Source organism: Coturnix japonica, chromosome 4 (genome assembly GCF_001577835.2).
Source record: "Coturnix japonica isolate 7356 chromosome 4, Coturnix japonica 2.1, whole genome shotgun sequence".
Classification (NCBI taxonomy): Eukaryota; Metazoa; Chordata; class Aves; order Galliformes; family Phasianidae; genus Coturnix; species Coturnix japonica.
The window spans coordinates 27,874,793-27,894,786 of NC_029519.1; the positions used below are offsets into that span (position 1 = coordinate 27,874,793).

Sequence of the window (19,994 nt, forward strand, 5' to 3'; positions counted from 1 at the left end):
CAATATAATAGTGAAAACCCGTGGCACAAACAGGGCACTTGAATTTGTTCCCAAGTTTACTGTTACTGATACACACTAACAAAAGCTTGTGCTTTCACACAGTGTATAACAAAATTGCTGCTGACCAACGAAGATGCACGCCTTGTGGATATTACCATAAAAATTCAGTGAAAATCAATGTCAATGTTTCATCAGTATCAAAATTTTCACAGAAAAACAGTCACAATTTAGGAAGACAAGTAGTGTCATTAGGAAAAAGATGATAAGGAAGTTATTAAAGATTTTAAACTGACCTAAACTATATTTCAAGACACAATAGGTTTATTTCACTTAACAAAATATATTTAAAATGCAATATCTTTGGGTCATAAAATGAGAGTAATTCAGAAGGCACACACAAAAGGCAGACTTTTGTACTTTAAGGCTACAAAAATGATTCTTCTCCTCATAACCATAAAGAGAAAACAACAGATATAGATGGGCAAAAAATAAAATGTCCAGACCCCCAGAGTGAAACATTTGTCTACAAGATGCAAATTTCTAGGCATCACTGTCACCTGCCTGCAATATAATCTATGCTGCAGTTAAAAACAAGCTCAAATTGGAATACAGGAAAGCCTGGTGCTTTCTCACTAACTTCTCATAGACATTTAAACATATAAAAAACATAAACAATAAAAACAAAGAATTTGGGGAAGAAAGGCCCCACAAAATCATATACAATTTAAACTATCACCTGCCGTAGAGTCAACATACAAAGTTCTGAATTCTGACTGGGAATACATTCAAACTTACAAAACAAACAAAGAGACGAACAGGATAAACCAAGCACGTGCTGCCAAGGGAAGGAAAGAACAGAAGCAACAACTAGCAAACCTATTAGTTTACAGAAGCCCCGCATTATCCTGAGTATTGAAATGATGGAATCACACTGGAAGAAATGCAAGTTGCTGAAAATAACAAATAATTAGCTCATCCTGGCTGCTGTTGTCACTGATATTAATACAGGAACAACACAGACAAGACAAGCAGACAATACATAGAAATAAAAAATATCAGAAATTCCCATCACCTCAAAAAATCATTACTCAAAACATTGTTATATAAGTTATATTCAATGAAGATTAAAAAGAAATATAATTGAACAGCTGGCACTAACTTCGAATGGATGTTATTTCTAACAGAGAAATAAGCTTAGGCTGGTACTGGCTAAGAAGCATAATTTCTATTCTTTCAGAAGTCGTCACTTGTTTTTTCCAAACAGTTGTAGCCTCATTTCTCCAGTGTTTCAATGATGACTCACAATATTTCATAAATAGTTTATATGAGATGTTCTTCACCTACAAATTGAATCCTATTTAATTTAAAATCAGTCCCTTATTAAAAACAAATATATTTTAATCTGATTGACAATAATCCCACAGTTAGCTTTTTATGCCATTTATTCCTAATAACTATTTTTCTCACCCAGTTTACACAGCAAAATAGCTACAGATTTTTACCAGAAACAGACTTCAAGATAAATTCACCTGGCTTTTTAATCAAAGAACAGAACAAAGTTGCATAAAGCATGAAGGACCAAACAGATTCTCACATAACTCTCTATCCACACTGCATATTCTGTTAAGCTTTCTCAGCATCATCTATCAAAGAAAATGGCAGAGCTTGTCTTGCTTTAATCACTACACACCTACAGCACCATCCACACCATTACAGAATCACACATTTCTTCTTCACTGTCAGACACAACATCATACGGAAGTGAAAGAGAAAGGTATTTTAGAACATGACACTCCCCAAGTAAAGGAGAGAAGCAATCCTATCCTGGGTAAGTTCTCCCACAATTGACCAAAGGTTGCTCCAAAAGTAATGCCTCCTATTTCTTTCCATGGAAACCATAACAGTTAAAAAGAGCACTACTTGATGGACCAACTTCTCAGCCACAAACCACTATTTTTCAACACTCTCACCACCATTAGTTATGTGTTTTTGCCAGTGATGAACAAGAGCCTGTGTGCCACACTTATAGTAATCTGTACCAGTAGAGGTGACCCTCTGCAGCTGTCACCACTGCTGAAGACACTGTTTGGTCTCCATAAACATTCAGCAAGCATTGATAAACATCAGCGAGTGCCATTTTTTCCTCAGGGAGGAATTCAATGACATACTTTTGCTTCACACACACATCCATGTCAGACGCCATTTTGTCACACTGCCCCTCTGCTGCCATCTGTCACACAGTAACAACATGGAATGGAATATTGGTGGGAAGGTTCAGCCTCTACTGCAATACCACCAACATCTGCCTCTGATGTCATGGGCCAACATAAGAAAACAGGAGGCATTACTTTCAGAGCAGTCTCATAATTAATGGAAAAATTGGTGGATGCAGAACATCACACCAGCCATACCAGTCTAATTTGTATTTTAAAAAATATATTAAGGCACACATCACTGCATCTTCTTATTCTATCAATCTGTTAGTATGGGCCCCCCTCAGATAGCTTGGTTAAAGTAGTCAAAATTCTATCTGAAATAAATAGAATTGTGGAAAAATAACATTGGTTTCTAGGACTAAAATTAATAGTGAGCAACAAACAGACTTGTTCTATGAAATTGTGGGGCTGAATAGCAACTAGGAGACAAAAATGTATAAATAACTAATAACTGGGAAAAGAAATGGAAACTGACTAGAAAGCCATGAAGGCGCATGTAGGAATATAGCCTGAAAGGATTACAGCACTGTATTTTATATTCCCAGGTACCAACCAGAAGATAATATTTTTATTTTCAGACAGTTTTATTCACTATATTTTTAGAGATGCCACTCTATTTTTTCTTTGAATGAAAAAAAAGTTTTTTTAAAATCCAAATAGGTACATTTTAATTAACTTTTGTTTTTATCAATGCAAGACAATACCTACTAATCAGAAATAACTTCCTACAGCTTCTGAAGGTGTTTTGAAAAAATAGGACAAAATATCTACCTTAAACAGAATGTATTTCCATTTTTTTTCTGTGTAAGAACAAAACTTTCCTAAGATAAAATTTCCTTCTTTCTCATTTTTGCCTTTTTAAATGCTGCAACAATTGAAAACGTTTTATCAAACTGTCACATCAGATTGAAGCTACTCACAGTGAAAGTAATACTACTCTGAAAGAAAAAAGGCACATACCTGGCAAAATCTAATGGTGGGCAAATTGTCCGCTCTTCAAACCTGGTATGCCATGGTGGGCTTTGAATGATTTCTTGAGGCAACACTTTCATTTCAACTAAAACAAGTAAACAAAGCCCCAGTTATTTGGAATAATGTTTTCACAATGATCTAGTTTCCTTTTTGTTACCTTCCAGTTAACTCTTTTATTTTCATTGCATCACATGTAATACTGCCCTCCAGTTCTGAACAAATCTGTTTGGGCCTTAGCATGGTTTCATGATGATGTAATGTATAGGAATGGATAAGACCTTAAGTTCAGCAGTTTTCTTTCTTGGAGTGCTTTCAATCTACATAGAAACAACCAGCTTGCATGTGATTTCCCATGCTTCCTCAAGCTAGGTAGGTCTAAATGCTAGTAATCTGTGATGGTACATAAGGTGAAGAAATGACTGAATACACAATGTGCAATGCAACAAAAGGCAGTGAATTAACATTCAAAATAATACATAATTGTCACAGTATTGAGTAGAAAAACCCAAGTAATGCTATACATGCAACTTAGGATTTTACTTAAAACAAAGGCAGAAAGCCCCACAGTTATGTAGAGTTGTCTGCCTTGTCATTTTGAAGTACATAAATGCTAATAGGACTTCTTTGTCATAGAGAGCTACTGTGTTTTTTCCCCAAGTATTCAGCCTGCACTTCCTACCATTAAAGTTTCAGCTGCCAGTTCCTTCATTTTGCATGTCTGTGATCTGAGGACGTTAGCAGCAGGAGCACCCTCACTTTTAAATTTGGTTTAATGTAGGTATTGCATGCCCTGCTGGTAGGCCTCAAGGCACAAACTTTTAATGGGGATGGGAAAACAGAATATAAGGGGAAGGGGGGGACAGGAGGGGGAGGTTGGTGGAGAGGAAGAAGTTAACTATTTGCTGCATTTATTGGAAGGAAATTCCTTTTGTGGGAAGAAAGTGATACAAATCAACTTGGTGACTGGTATCAGAGTAATGGAATATTTTCTTTACCAGCCTTTCTCTGAATGAAATCCATTTCACTGATAAGTATTTTACTATAGTTATAGTGAAGCTTTTTTTTTAATTATTATTTTGTTGCTTAGAACAGAATAGCAATAAACTATGTGTTGAAAAGACATCAGAATATGGTTAATTCCTCCAAGCCATTCTTTTAGGGGTTGTAGTACTAAATTTGTTACAGGAAAAAAGAAAAAGTTAAAATAAACCAACCTACAATTGGAGGCAGCATCATTTTACATAAGCACGTCACAGGGGAAAAAACACAACAACACATCAGCACGACAATAAAAACCAACTCTACAAAAGCACTGGTATCTCATCACTATAGAAAATTACACTTGTGCAGATTTGCATCCAGAAGCAACACAGAAAGAAAGGAAGATCTCTGCTGCGGAAGATGCTATTCAGTGAGAAACTTCATACCAACACTGGAGCCCAGAGAAGAGGCAAAGCTCGCTGTAAGCCCCTTACTTTTGGAGCACGGAGAGAAAAAATGCCAACAGAGCAGGTCTTAATAGCAGCAGCTCAATCTGGCAAGAAGGGCTGACTGCGGGCAGCGGTGGGACAGGGCAGGCAGGGGGCTCAGAAGCACCGAGCCAGGAGCGGCTGCACCACCACCAGCTACCGGCTGGCTCGACTGCCTACGAGACAGGTGCGTTCATTTTCCTCCCTAACTCGTTAACCACCTGCGTACCCTGAGCCTTTTCCTGTAGCGCTGCCTCAGCCCCTCCGAAAAAAAGCGCCGGAACTTTCTAAAGACACGAACGTCTACAGTGGTGCATCCACAGCCCCCGGCACGGCGGATAGCGGCCGTTTGGCCGCGGTCCCCCCGGAGAAATAGCAGACCCGCCCCGCGAGGACGGCGGAGGAGGAGAAGGGGCCGCCAACGGCGCGTCCCCTCGTGTCGCACCTGAAAAGCAGCAGCGCGGAGCCCCCATCCCGAGCACGGTGACCGCGGCCCTGCAGGCTGTAGTGCAGACGCTCCCGGCCCCACCATGGCAACGGGGGCGGGCGATGCCGAGGGTGGTTGCGAGCGGTGAGAGGCTGCCGAGACAGCAACTGAGGCCAAGTTAAGAGCTACGTAAGATGCGAGAGTCCAGCGCAGCTGAAGGTTTTCAACATTAACTCGTCTCGGACACAGCAGTGAACAAGTTTTTCTTTCTTTCGGGATCTCTTCAGACATCCTTCAGGCCTATCGAGTAACAGAAAACAGAAAGCGTATAAGCCCAGATTTAATCTAAGTGAATGGCATGAAATGAAGATTTAGGATTTATGGAAAATTCTGTCACTGTCTGTGGTGAGAGCCTGCTGTCTGTAACTAAAGAAAACTTCTATTGAGCCACTGATCAGTTAGGGAGTCTGAGAGCAGAGACAGAACTAGAATAGACAAATAGAACTAGTGAGAAATAACTAACGAAGGTTTGGTAAATGTGGATGAAAAAGATAAACCACAATCAGGATACCAAAGAATACAAAGAGCACAGATTTTTCAGAAGCTTCCATTCCACTGCTGGAAACTTGACACTAGTGGAAGAGGTCATTTTGTAGCGCAGATCTGACCCAGTTTTTATTGCTAAAACTGTTTGGAAAACTGGCATGCCAAAATCAATTGTTTTAATCTATTTTGGAAGGATCGAGTGGACAGAAAGCACTCCAAAGATGGCATTACCTGTTTCTGAGGTGATGGCAATCGGAAGCACATGATCTTGAAAGTTTATGGGTCAGTGTTCTAACAGATAAGCCAGAAATTGACAGGGTACTTAGCTTATATCAAATCACACTAGAGAACAGCATGACCTATGCCTTACCTGTCTACAATGTATAGGGAAAACACTTCTGTACCATGATGAATTTCAGCCTAAGTGCCATGTGCTGGAGATCTCATAATGCCAGGGTTAAAAAGTACTTTGAATTTCAAAATATTTTAAGTATCAATTTACTAACTTAGAAAGTGTTGCACCTGACAGAAGGAAATTCTTTATTAGACCACATCTAGACAGATAAAAAGGAATTGAGCACAGAACTAAAAATTAGTCATAGGTTAGGGTATAGCTTAGGGTCTTAGATATAACCGATAATTATTTGATCACGTTTGTTTCATGCAAACAGAATTAAGTCCAAACCAAAAATAAATATGCTTCATGTGTTGAAAGACATAATTTTATAAAGATGAAAACTACTGTAAGATAAATCTGTTGGGAGAAAGAATTGAATCTGGGATGGGAGAATATTAATTGGAAACTGTGTAAGGATGTTAGCTGAGATACTCCCAGAGTCATCATCCTATGACTAAGGAATACATTTACCAAACAGACAGGGATAGATTACAAAGAAAACATCTACAAAACAAGATGTCTGGTATAATAGACGTGCATTATAAGTTAGAAATTGTAGAAAATGACTGTGGGTAGTAAGAGGTTTAAAGGGAATAAATATATAATTTTTTTTCCTTTTTCTTTTTTTTCCCCCTCAATTGTAGAGGATAGAAAATGATCTAAATGATGAAGAATCCCTATTAAGTGATGAAGATGTCAACTTCAACCATGACAAACTTGGGAAGTTAAAACACAGAAATGAGGAATGTGAGGGTGGTGACCCTGAGCGTGCTACCAGGCAGCAATCAGCGTACAAAGTACACAAAAAGTATAAAACACAGAGCAGGCTGCTGAGGGCTGCAGGCGGAGATCTGACAGGATGATGGAATGGGGATAATCTCTAAAATATCCAGGTTTTCTTCAATCAATATTTCTCCTTCTTCCAGTCCAGGACAAAGGATAAAAAGAGGTCAACAGGGAGATTCTTCAACTCTTTGAGACCTTGCATGGCATACTAAACTAGGTAGTCATTTGAATGATCTTTAACTAAAAGTTGGCTGTGGGACTAGTCTTATTTTTCATACACAAAAGCTACAAACAAACAAACAAACAAAAAACCCAAACAAACAAACAAACAAAAAAGAGAATTTCTGCAGACAAATCCTGTAAGGATTTACAATCAGTATTTCTAAACAAAATTTTATTTTTTGTGTGTGAACTCTCATTAAACCAAATAACTAGAAACCTACCACCCCTCAGAACAGATAATCTTTCCATAAATAAATTACTCCTTCCTATGCATCTTTTCCTTACACATGATATGTAAACTCCATTTCTACATTTCTGATAATTATGTGCAAGAGAAATATGTAGGTAGTACTACTTGTAGGTAGTAATCATAGGCCCAAACCAGAAATGTTTTTCTCTTGCACACAAAAGGAGCCATTTCCTGAGGTACATTATAAGGTTTTTCTTTCATAGTAGATTCTTCAAGACTGTTTCTATGTCTTACTCACTGTAAGCGATACCCTTCTGTTTTCTTTAGAGATGAGCATGAGGGTTTTTTGGGTGAAAAAGCTAGCATGAAGCCCAGTTCTGCAATGTGCTGCTCAGCTTCTTTGTCAGTAGGCAAAGGTACTGCTGCAACACTTGCTAGTCAGACACTAGCATAAAGCTAGCACTTCAGTACACAAGCAGGGTAGCCACATAATAAATAGGGGCCCTAATAAGACCCTTTACACAAGCCTTGCCTTTCACTGCAAGGTTGTGCCAGGCAAGACCTAGTACTGCTTTCTTTGACAGAAATTAATGACTTTTGAATATAAATTTATGTTTCCTGTAAGAGCAATCACTCTTAATTTTGGAGTTGTATTTTGTGGCTTACCTGTTTGATTTGCCTCTGATTTTTCTCCTCATGGCAAATACACATTTAAATCTGGATAAGTAGAATCACACTGACTAGAGATTTCCTGTGTTCTTGCACTTGCATACTGTTTAAGCATCCCGAGTACTGTCTCTACATCATGTATCTCCTTTTTTTTTAGCTTTCTGTTTGAGTGATGAGATGGAGACAGCAGTGCTGACAAAGATCAAACAAACTTACAGTGTAAAAGTTGCTGTACGGATCACTAGTCTTGCTATTCATTATATACATATTATGCATCAATATACTAGATCATTGCCAAGTTCGGCTGCTTAGAAAAGATCCAAATATTTGAAAGAGAATGCAAGTCTCCAAAATCTTTATTTCACAGTCCTTGTCATGTTTCATCTTGCTGGAGCTTGTAGCTGGTACTTAGATAGAAGTCTTCTAAAGTAATGTTAGAGCTAAAGGATTAGATATCATAAGCCATTCCTTCATCAGGCTTTCTATTTCTCTCTGCTTATATAATTTAAATACTATAGTGGAAAACTAAACACAAATAGGACTGTGTTAACACTGCTCTATTGCATTGGTGAGCATTTATTTATACATGTTGTTTTGTTTACTTCAAAGAAAAGCATTCATATTGCTAACAATTTGCTAACATAAGTAGGTTAGCTCTAAACAGGTCTAAGAGCTGATATACTTAAAAGATAAATAAAAATATAATTATGTTTTGCTAACAAGCAGTGGTTATTTCAGGAACAATCTTGTGTAAATGCTTATGAAAGTATGGAATGTATCTGAGTAGGAATTACGTATTAGGAATGCGGATGCACATCAAAAACTGAGCAGACAAATACACACCTATACAAGTAGCATTTCCTTGGCCTTGAAGTAAAGTCTGGAATGAGCCGAAGTTTCTCAAGGTGTTATTGTTCTGCATGCCTAGAAATTTGAGTTTTCTGCTATTCAAAAGTTTGTAGTAACATTTATTTCTATTCCTGAAAGTACCAGAGATACTGCCCTTCAATTTTATGACTGTTAGAAATAAGAATATAATTCACAGCAGCCTAGCAAATCTCTGAAGTATCTAAACCAGTATTTCCTTGACCTGAGATGTGTAGGAAAAATAGGAGTTGGCACTATTTTATTGATATTTGTTTGAGATCATTTAATACAGTTATTCATGAATGATGGAGCTGTAAGTATCACTCTTTTCTAAAACTCAAGCTGTTAAGTCTTCCATGCCATGCCATTGTTGGTCCTATATTCTACAAGGAAAACTGGCCCAGCATGCTGTTTTGTTTTTTCTCTCTTCCTCCCCCAACACTTTGTGTAGCTGAAAGATATCCCATTAACATGTGATCCTGGTTCTGTAGCTATGTTTATTTATTTCAGATATTCATACTTTTTTAGGTATGCCTCAGATGGACCTTTACATACTGAAACATCTGTAGCATTATCAATTGAACTTGCTTCACCTATCTAGAAATATCTATGTGAGAAGTTGATTAAACTACGTCACCAACTTTGCTCATAAATACAACTTTTTTTCATCACCATAACAGTACCTGTGTGACATGCAGCTTATCATCATGAATTATGGGGGAAAGGATAAACAACCCATTAAGAAATTAAAGGCCCACAAAGGTGCAGTTTGATAAAGGATAAAAAAAACCCCACAGGGTACATATAATAAGATCTCTCCCCTGAAGAGTGATTGTTATCTTTCTTTCATGAACGTCAAAGACCTGGAGCTTCTCAGTGCCTCAGGCAAGTGAGTTTGAAGGTCTCCTTCATGACTGAATAGGAAATAGTAATCAGAATTTACTTCAAGACTATTTATTCGGTAGAGTATTTAAAAAAATGCTTTATGTGTAGACCTGATATTAATAACTGATATTAATAAACAGCCACTTTATTACAAAACTCTACTGCGTTTATTGCATTTAGTGTGTCATTATCTATTCAATCTAGTATATGTTGTTTTTAGTTTTTCCATGGAACAGTGGGCTAAATAGCTCTGCTTGATACTGTTATTCCCATTTAATTTGCGCATTCTTCAGTCTGTAATAAATGAAAGCCTGTGTAAAAGAAGAGTAACTTACAGATAAAGATATCTTTGTAACCCCAAGAGAAATAAGTTATTATTAAATGTTTTCATTCCTTAAGACAAAAAAATATAGACAATATCCTTAATGTACTGTAGCTAATAAAATATGCCCTCTTCATACTAATAAAGGGGAGTAGTATTTATGGTCTTTCAGCTTCCTCTGAGTGAATTTCTTGATTGTATCCATGGTGTGACTGGTGGCTGAGCCAGCACCTAACCAAATCAAAGGAGAAGCAGTCAAAAGGAATGACTTAAGTGATGATAGTAGAAACATTCTGCACAATTTTCTTCCTTTTCTGATAGATTGCTCTAAAATTGGTGGAAAATATCATCTGACATCACCTTCATCGTACCAAAGATTATATATATATATATTTCCCAGTAAGATGGAACTCTGAAGTTTTGCATTTATTTGTACTGATATTGAACTCCTTCCATTATTGTTTTCTAGTTCTGGTCACACCCATTGATCATCTCTCATCTTAAACTAGGTTGTAAGCAGCGACATGGACAAGTAATAGCATATTATTTATAGATAACATTTCATAATGCAGCCTAGCCCAGAGACCTTTGGGCACTACTGTAGTGGAAATGATAAATAACAATATGTTAGCTGCATAAAACAAATGTCTTTGGAGATCTGAAATTCTCTTTCTAGCTGGCTTCAGGAATGCTGTCAGTGAGAGGCAGCATTGCCTTTGGCCTCCTCCCTCTCGGCCTGTGATTTATGTAATACATTCAGGTGGCAGCGCACCCAGTGGAGGCTTACCTACATTTTAAATGCTTACCTACCGAGATTTATAACTTTAAAGTAGCTGGAGTGAAAAAGGCATGTAAAGTTAGTATCTAGGATAAAAATCAGGTGGTGTTGTTACATAGTCCTAAGACTTTAAGTGTATCATGCCAGAGATAGTTGAAATCCTTGGGGGCAGGAGGTCTGCAGATTAATGGATGTTTTTCTTCTCTGTAAATTCCTTTGTATCTGTAAGGCCAAAAGGTGTTGCTCTGTAGTCAAAGCAGAACTTTAAGCTGAACTTTGGAAACTGCTTTGGAGATGAAAAGCACGATGTAAACATATACTTCCACTCCAAGCACTTACAGGTACTTACCTTCAAATGGAAATTAAAGTTACACAGTGTGATAAAAGCATTGCATGATATAAGTGTAATTTCATACTAGTGTCTGTACCATTTTTTTGTGTGTGTTTGAGTTTCTCATGTACTACCCTGTTTTTATTAACCAGCCACAAAAGTGATACTGAAATTCTAATGGAATTTTAACATTCCCTATAAGTGACATGAATATAGGCTTCATTTATTAATTGTAGCTGATTAGCCACAAGGCAAACATTTAATTAAACCTTGGGAGACAATAACATTGCACATAAATTATCCATTTAAGAGCACATAGGTCTTTAGATTTCATTAAAAATTGTTTAACCAATAACTACACATCTTAAGCTCAATCTGTGTTTGTGCAGATTTAAAACCAGAAAATCCCCTAGTGCATTGCTGTTTTTTTCCAGACATTTATTTCTTGATGCTTTCTGATTTGTATTTACTTACCACTTGTTCATGCTGCTTTCCTGATTAGTGAGACTGTCACTCAAGCTGTGGATTACCTATTGATTAAAGAAGTCCAGTCATATTATTTACTTTCTAAATAACTTCAGAACACTCTGAAAGGTACAAATAAATGTTCATGGAATTGTTAAAAGTAAAAAATCAAAAGAACTATAATGCAATGCAGCCATATATTGAAGACTTCTGCTTTGAATTATTTTCGTCCCTATGCTGCTATTTTCTATTCTTCTGTATCTGAAGATCTAAAAGCAGCCTCACTTTGCCTAAGTTTAAACAGATCACTATCTAAGCCATGAAGTAACTCTGAAAAGTGCAAGTTCCCTCCTAGTATGGTCATGCATATGTTTTGCCAGCAGGTCATCTTTCCTCAGCAAATTTTGGGTACCCACTATGTTTCCTAAATAATGCAGGCTGAGGCAAAGGCAAATAGATGATAGAAAAAAATTACTCAATAAAAAGAAACAGGCAGTACTGTGAGAGGAGGGATCACACCTCTACATTCAGTGCCATATTTTCAGGAGTACAGGGAAAATGGCATTTCTGAAAATCAGCTTGTGTACTGCCACAAAATTTTGAATGACTTAATAAATTAGTGCTACTAGGCATTAAACAAAATACTCTTTCTTGAAAGGTTAAGTACATGAAGTCCACCAAGGGAGCCCATATGAGGCCCTCCTCTATCCCAAGGCAGCCTCCTAGTCTTCAGGTGTTCCATTTTGTTTTTAGAAGTGTTTTATTTCAGGTTCAGAGAGCAGAGGAAAAACCAGCTAGAAATCAATTATCAAATAAAAATAAGCAGACAAAAAAAAAAAAAAGAAATCTTATGTACAGTAGATTTGCAAACTGTCTGTATGTCTGTGAAGTTAAATGTAGGTTACTCCATTCATGTACAAAGATATTTAGATGGCAAATGGAAACTAGCTGCTATGAAGCGTACCACGTTCATATATAATTAAAGCACCCAAGAGTAAAATAGTGAGGCACAATAGGTGACAACTGATAAAAACAAGGGAAGAAGTATAAAACAGGATACAAAACCCTGGGGATTATAGAGAATATCTAATACTGGCTGAAGATCCTACTACAACTGTATCCAAATTACCAGATAATATAAAAATAATAACAGAACTGCTGGAGCCAGTGAATTCAGTGAGATACTGCCAACATAAAGAGCTTCTCAGGCAAATCAGGTTGCAGCATTTCTTGGAAGAATAGTTTCACTCATCTGCTATGGATCTGCTTAAAAAAAAAAAGTTCATACTTGGCCAAACCTTTTTTCTGAAAGCTTGTCTAATCATAGTAACACCTTTTGGAGAGTGAAACTGAAGATGGTGGCTGGCAGTGACAGTTTATAAGTACTAGAAAAGACATATTGCTGTGTAAATAGATAAAATTGGGTATGTGTGAAGTTGCAGCCAGCTTTAACGCAAATGCTTTTGTCTTGTGGTGGTCTCATGGCCAAAAACATTAAGTTCTTTTCTAAATGAAAAACAAGAGTTTGCATGAAACAATTTCTTATGATTTAGGCTCTGGGAGAACACATTTATTGGAAAGTTTTCTTGGCCTGGATTCTTCTTAGACACATATTGCATTTTCACACCAGAATTTCCTCAGACTTGAACAAATTGGGTATGCTTTCTTCTTTGCTATATCTTGACAATCAGTTGCCTGTAAATATATGAGTGTTCTGAATTCTAAGTCTCTCAACCCCAGAAAGAAGACAGGTCAATGCTCATAACTCCTCTCTTGGGACATCCTAACTCTTCGCTACAGTTAAGTCATAAGACTGTTGTTATTTAGTTTAGTCCTAGGTGTTGCTAGATACACGATCAATGGTACTCTGTTTGAACAATGTTATTTAAATAGTTTCAGCTTTTTTGCATCTCTGTCTTGTAGCAAGATGGACTGAAATTTCCGTTCAGTAATACTGCTCAGGATTGAGGGAGTTCTCAAGATAATTTGACTTTACTACAAGAAAGATTAGATCTGTAATAAAATTCAACATTATCTCCTGCTGGATGGTGTGCTGTAATGTTGGCACCCACGTGCCTTTGATTTTGGAATTAAGAGGCTCTTCAGGTTTCCACGACCCAGCATTCAGCCAGGCTATACCTGTACCTCAGCTTGTTGAAGCAGCTGAGAAATATTTGAATATTTCCCAAAATAAGGAATCTCTCACTGCTAGAGGAGCTCAGTCTGATGGGGGAAACGGTTTTGGTACTTATTTGAGCTTTCATGGTAGTAGTAAATCTTTTCGCTACTTTCTGTAAATTAATTGGCATAGATTCTTAACTTATGGCAGCAGACAAGTGCAATGACTGAAGAGTGCAAAAAACAGACATCGCACAGTGTTTTCTTTCAAGTACTGGTGTTCCTCTCTCCCATTTACAGCTCATTTGTTGTTATTCATAGCTAAGTGGGCCTTTTTCCTATAGGACCAGGTCCGCCCCCCCCCCCCCAACCTGTTTTTGTTTTTTCTTTTTCCATTCCTTCTTTATCTTAGTAAATTGTTCTCAGTAAGTTTACGTCACCTTTTGGACAGGGACAACATTCTGTATCCACAGAGACAGGTAGAAAGCCGGCAGGACTGTAGGGACACGCAGACACTTTGGAAATTTAGTTCACATCACAGTCACACCCATAGGGAAGTGTGAGATCAACACTTCTGTGGTGCTGCTATGAACACCTGACTTTTTTGTTTTGGTTTTGGAAGTAATGATCACTAAAACAATCAACTAGGAATTATTTTCTTCCATCCTGGGAAAGATGTGCTCAAGGTATCATCTCAAATAAGTTTTTAAATGCATATCACTTGCTTTTCCACAGAAGTTTTGTACCTTAAATCATTCTGCATCCTTCCTGCACACATATTCACAGTGTTTGGTCAGTATCTTCTTTCAGGCAATAGCACCTTAAGAGGTACAAAGAGCTAATATAAGGTGTCAGTTTGCATATCCTTTTTTGATTCCAGCCTTGTGCTCTGATTCAGGCATTCCCACTGTTTATTCCAGTTACATCTTTTGAACTTCCTGTTGCTGTATAAATAATTGGGTACCTTGCCCAGTCTTTTCCTATACAGAGTAAATGTGCTGCTCCTGGGTTGTAAGCACAATCTACAGTCAGTCCTTATGCAGTATTTATGCACATCTTTCCAGAAAGATTATTTTGATGTTAATTCAGGCCACTTAAGAGCAGTCAGCCATCACTAGTAAATTAAAACCTGTAGACATATCAGATCTATTATGACATGTTTTTCAAAATGGTGACAACTAACAACTAAATGATGTGTGACTAACATGCCAGCCCCCACTCTGCCCATCACAAACACTTCTCAAATCCTGTCAGTGACATTCAAGTTTGCAATTTTTATGGTTTCATTTCTGTGAACTTTCCCAGGTTTCTACTATTTATGAAGTGGAAGATACCTCAGGAAGGTTGGGGTTGATATAAAATGTAACAGGAAGAGAAAAGATTGTGACACACAACTTTTTCTACTTTGTTTGCCAGAAATTTGCAGGCACAACTAGCAGAAAATCTCAAATTTGATTCAATATATTATGTGGTAAAAACTACTGAGTATAACATTTCAAAACTGTTTCAGAATGATGTATCAAAATACCATTTTTAATTGTCCAGTGGAATAATCCGAAGTTGTATATTATACTGTTACTGCAGCATTAGTAAGAGGAAGCAAATAGTGGCCATGTAATAAAATGTTAAAGTTCTGTGTTTATTTTCTAGTGACATCATTGACACAGTGATGTAAATAACTCTAGTAACATGGACATGCAAATCTCTCAGTTTGTTTTACTTTTTTTTTTTCACAGTTATGCATTATTCATGTTGTATTAGTACACGCACTGTTTATTTCCCTAATTGTAACAAGCACTTAATTAATTACACTATAACCTCTTGAATCTACAGGCCAACTGTTGCGTCTTTAGTTAATATTTTAAAGTCTCATCTTTTTCCATTTTTCCTTGCATCTTTGATGTTTTGTTTCTTACCCTTCTTGTTTGGTTTCTCTGTGGAATAGTCAGAATAATCCTGCAGTTCTCTTTTATGACTGAAACTTTGCATTTTAACAGTTATCTGGAGATACTTTCTTCCTTGTGAAATATCAGTTTTAATAACAAGAAAAGAAAAATGCCATAAATCTGCACTAACCACATAAAGCTGAAGTCTCTGAGAGACTGATTAACATTGAGACTCTACACGGGTTTTTCAATAATTAGAGGATGTGCTTGCATGGAGCCATGACTGCACTGGCCTTGATGCCATTTCCCAGGGCAGACAGCAATTATTACAGCCCACAGTAAATTTCCTACATTCTCTGCCTCCAGCCACTGAAGATCTTTTTGGAGGAAAGGTCTCTTAATTTTCCATGCTCTTGTCATCAGCTTGGATTAGCAATGCATTCTGCTTATTTTCATCAGCTGGTTCAGAAACTACTGACAGCTGTTTTTCTGCTGTAGTATTTTCTCTGCACTTGAATTGAAGAGATTGGGATCATAGCTTTAATTATATTAACACACTAGATAACAGTCCTGGCATTTTCAGCAGGACATCTAGAAGCCAACAGTTTACACTATCTTTAGGCTCAAGTGAGTAGCCCCCACTAAGCACTCACTGCCTTTCTGGTGTAGATTATATTTATTTATTGTTCTCAGATTTTATCACTCCCACATTTTTATGGATGAATTATTAATTGTTGTGGAGGGCTCCTTCTTCTATGATACAGTCATGCCCATGTTTGCACATACTCAGTGGTTACTTCAACCCTGAATTTTGCTGTGTTCAAACAACACAAAAACCCCTCATGTAACATTAATGTAACATTAATTACCATAACATATGATTAAGGCTAGTCAAACAAATGTCAACTTGCTTAATTTAGGTGCTTCTATTACTCTTTAATTATATAAGCGAGAACCTGCCAGAGTTGTTAGTAGGGAGAAAATGTCTTCATGGCTTTTTACAACAAAACATTGGGCTGAGCTGTGTAAGTTATGCAAGCCATTGCTATTTCCTGCAGAGCTCAAATCCCTCTCAAAGAACTGTTAGATTTACAGTGTGCTTTCTTGGACATTTGATTTTACCCCTTGTCACCTGGCATACTTTGTCATTTGCCTTTACGTATGATGTACTCAGTTCATGCTAAGATTCTCCATGATGTCTTACTTAGATGTAGTAAAGAAACTTTTAAACAAGAGGCTTCAAACACTCAAAGGCTCTCTTGTAACTGTGGGCACTTTCAGCGCAGTACTCTAGTTCTGCCTGAGCCCAATGTTGCACCCACAGAATTTGAACCCTGGCTTATGCCAGCTTTAGCAAATGTTAAAGTGTTTATGAGTGGGTGCAGTGTATCTGGGTCCTTACTGGGATTTGGATATCATATCAACGTATATGCATATGTTTGCCCCACAGCCACCACAGATACCTTACTAGGGAGTCGTGCAGGCTGGGCAAAATGGAAGTTGAACAAGTAAAAATGATATTAAGAAATCACTAGGATTGAAAAAGAGCTCTGAGATCTAGTTCAAACTTCAGCCCATCACCACCATGCCCCATAAATTAGTACCAAGCAAAGAGGGATGATCACCTCCCTAGTCCTGCTTGTTACACTATTTCTAATTCAAGCCAGGATGCCATTGGCCTTCTTGGTGCCCTGAGTTCACTGCTGGCTCATGTTCAGCTGGCTGTTTTGTGCAGCTTTCCAGCCGCTCTGCCCCAACCCTTAGTGATTTATGAAGTTGCTGTGACCAAAGTGCAGGACCGGCATTCTCAACAGAGTGGAACATAACATTATTGATTAGAAATATGATTATAAAGTCTTAGAAAGTGTGTGGAATCAGAGGAAAACATTTCAGGAAAAAAGGGGAGGGAGCAAAAGATTGAAATAGGAGGAGAGATATGAAACAGGTAACTTAGATACATATATATATATGTATATATATTGGAAAAAATAGAGATTGGGAATTGGGAAATGAGGAAGGTAAAAAAAAAAAAAGAATATAATGTGAAGATAAGAAGGCATAACCAACAGTGGAAGAAATTAATTAAAAACTGTTGAGTAAACTTCTGGAGAGAGTACAATTTGAAAACACTGTCAGGTCAGGTACTGGCTGAGAAAAAAAAAAGAGAATGAAAATGCAGGTAAATACAACTGAATATCTGGTGGGCTGATACCAGTGTTGGCAAGTAGAGCATCTGGCAGTTTTGAAGAAACAGTGAGATGTCTAGGACAAATCTGACATGTAAACAGGCTTTTCACTCTCAGCTTGTCTCAGCAGGATAAGCTCGTGTTACGAGGTGGGAGTACCCTGAAGAAGGGAACATCTTCTTACTGCTATATCTATTCTACACGTTGAAGAGGTACTCAGTCACACAACATTTAGAAAGAGTAACAATTTCTTCTGACATTTCTCTTATGAGAACTTAAAGTATTCTATTCCTATATCATCTCAGCTGCAAAATACAGTAATAGCAGTGGATGTGGTTTGTGAATTTGGTACTGGAGAAATTGTACCCTATTAGAAAAACCCACTGATTTTCTGTTTCATCCTTGTCTAGATTAAAGTGGAAGAAGGAAGTAGACTGAAATGGAGAAGGGAGCCTTTCCCAAACTGCCTCAGAAAGAGAAACTTACAATACTGCATCCAGCAGAGATAAGAAGAGAGATACAATTCTAGGTGAAGAGAAGACCCCAGGGCTGTATGGCTTGGATCTGAAGTTTCCCATATCGCACTGTGAGAGCTTAGATGAAGGAGTGGCAGATGCTGGCAGAAGAAACTCCATTGGAGAAGGAAATTCCAGCAGGCAGACAGACTTAGAGATGAAGAAAGGTTTTCTGTTTAAGAGTCCCTATGTAAGATACTGCTGTGATTAATATTTTTGTAAGAAAACTCATGGCACTCTATGTTACTTGTAGGTCACTTGCTGTAGAATGCAATCAATTATGCCTGCTCAGAGGTATTAAGCAGAAAAAGGAGCATTCCAGCAAGCACTCACACACAGTAGCCAGTTCTGTAGCACCAAAGCAGTGTCTGCTCAGCCCAGGTCTTCAAACCTGTTTCAACAGGGATAAAAAGAATTCAAAGGAGACCCTATATATCTTACGTCTTAGCATGATACTAGCATCAGTGGAAATCCAGCAAATGCAGATGTAGCCTATTTGTTCTTGCAAGACATGGGACATGCTGTGTTGCAGGTGACTTGGTAATGTGACACAGATAGATCCCTCTTTGCCCAAGGTCTCAAATGAGATTCCACACAGAACCCTGTTCCAGGTGGAAGAAACTTGTTCTGTGTCACCACATCGCCCCAGACTTTATGCCTCCTAAGCTGTCACTGAAAATTGCTGCACTGCAACTTCTTTCCCCAGGTTTTGAATGTTTACATAACTATAGTTCCAAAAATTGAACCCATGCAGAATTTAAGTCCATATTGCACAAACATTCTCCTCATTTAGTCCCTAAAAGTGTTAGTTGGTATTCTATACTTTTAAATTTCATGCCACTGAAATCAGTCCAGCCTTCATCTTCTCCTTTTAGATCCATTTAGATCCTTCACTGTACTTAAAACTTCGTCTTTGCTTTGAATCATTTATTCCTAACTGAAAAGACCATTTCTGAGTATCTTAAACATTGTTTCTTTTCTCATCACTATATTATGAGCATTACATGTAGCCTCTTTGTAGCTTAGCTATTTCTCCTTCAATGCAGTCTATCACCATCATTCACTTGCAGTGAATTCCCTTCGCACTGTCTTTGTAATAAGCTACACCACGTAGCACTGCATTAGGCTGGGTTCCAAAGTGCAGATTGGAAATTGTTAACATTTCATTTGTCTAGAAAGAACATCGGTCATCTTACCAAAGGCAAATATTAGGCATTAACCTGACACTCATTTCTGTAATTACAGACAGTATGCTCCACAGCTTTCTGTATATATATTCCAAATTCCAGTGTCTTGTTACCTTTAAATTAAAAATATTTTTTAAAATACCATATTAGTAATGCTAGGAAATGTAGGCTGGATTCTCAGCTAGCATATAACTTTTCTTTGTTAGCTATGCCATTTTATTTTGCCAGCTGAAAACATGGCCTATGACCTCCTTTTATTTATTTTATGATTTGATAGAAATAGAAATATTTTGAGTAAATGGGATTTTTAGATTTAATCTCCAAATAAATTAAATGAAGAAAATAAATGTTTATGAGTTTAGAGTTTTAGAAAATGATTTTAGAAAATACAACATTTTAATTTCAGAATAGTTCATAGTTCATTGCTTTGTAATTCTTTTGTAATTGTTGAGATCATAACAAATAATACAGTACTTAAGAAAGAGGTGTTCTAAACAGATCAGTATGTATGTGTGCAAGTTTTACATGTTTGTAATAATTCTAGCTGCTTATCACCATAC

The 19,994-nt window shown here is 37.3% G+C and overlaps 1 protein-coding gene across 9 annotated transcripts in view; it reads right to left on the bottom strand.

Moving 5' to 3' along the window:
• Positions 1-19,994, bottom strand: part of TTC29 (tetratricopeptide repeat domain 29) — a 174,505-nt gene that overhangs the window by 107,199 nt on the left and 47,312 nt on the right. For 4 of the 9 annotated variants that reach the window (XM_032444412.1, XM_032444409.1, XM_032444411.1 and 1 more), the window contains 2 exons: positions 5,103-5,384; positions 3,177-3,273 (listed from right to left, as the gene is read on the bottom strand). In XM_032444412.1, the coding sequence (XP_032300303.1) occupies positions 3,177-3,273; positions 5,103-5,130 (125 nt within the window). In that variant the 5' untranslated portion in view covers positions 5,131-5,384. Of the gene's footprint in view, positions 1-3,176; positions 3,274-4,663; positions 4,798-4,886; positions 5,059-5,102; positions 5,385-19,994 lie in introns of those variants that run through there. The other 5 variants (XM_032444416.1, XM_015861176.2, XM_032444413.1 and 2 more) reach the window with 4 other exon arrangements.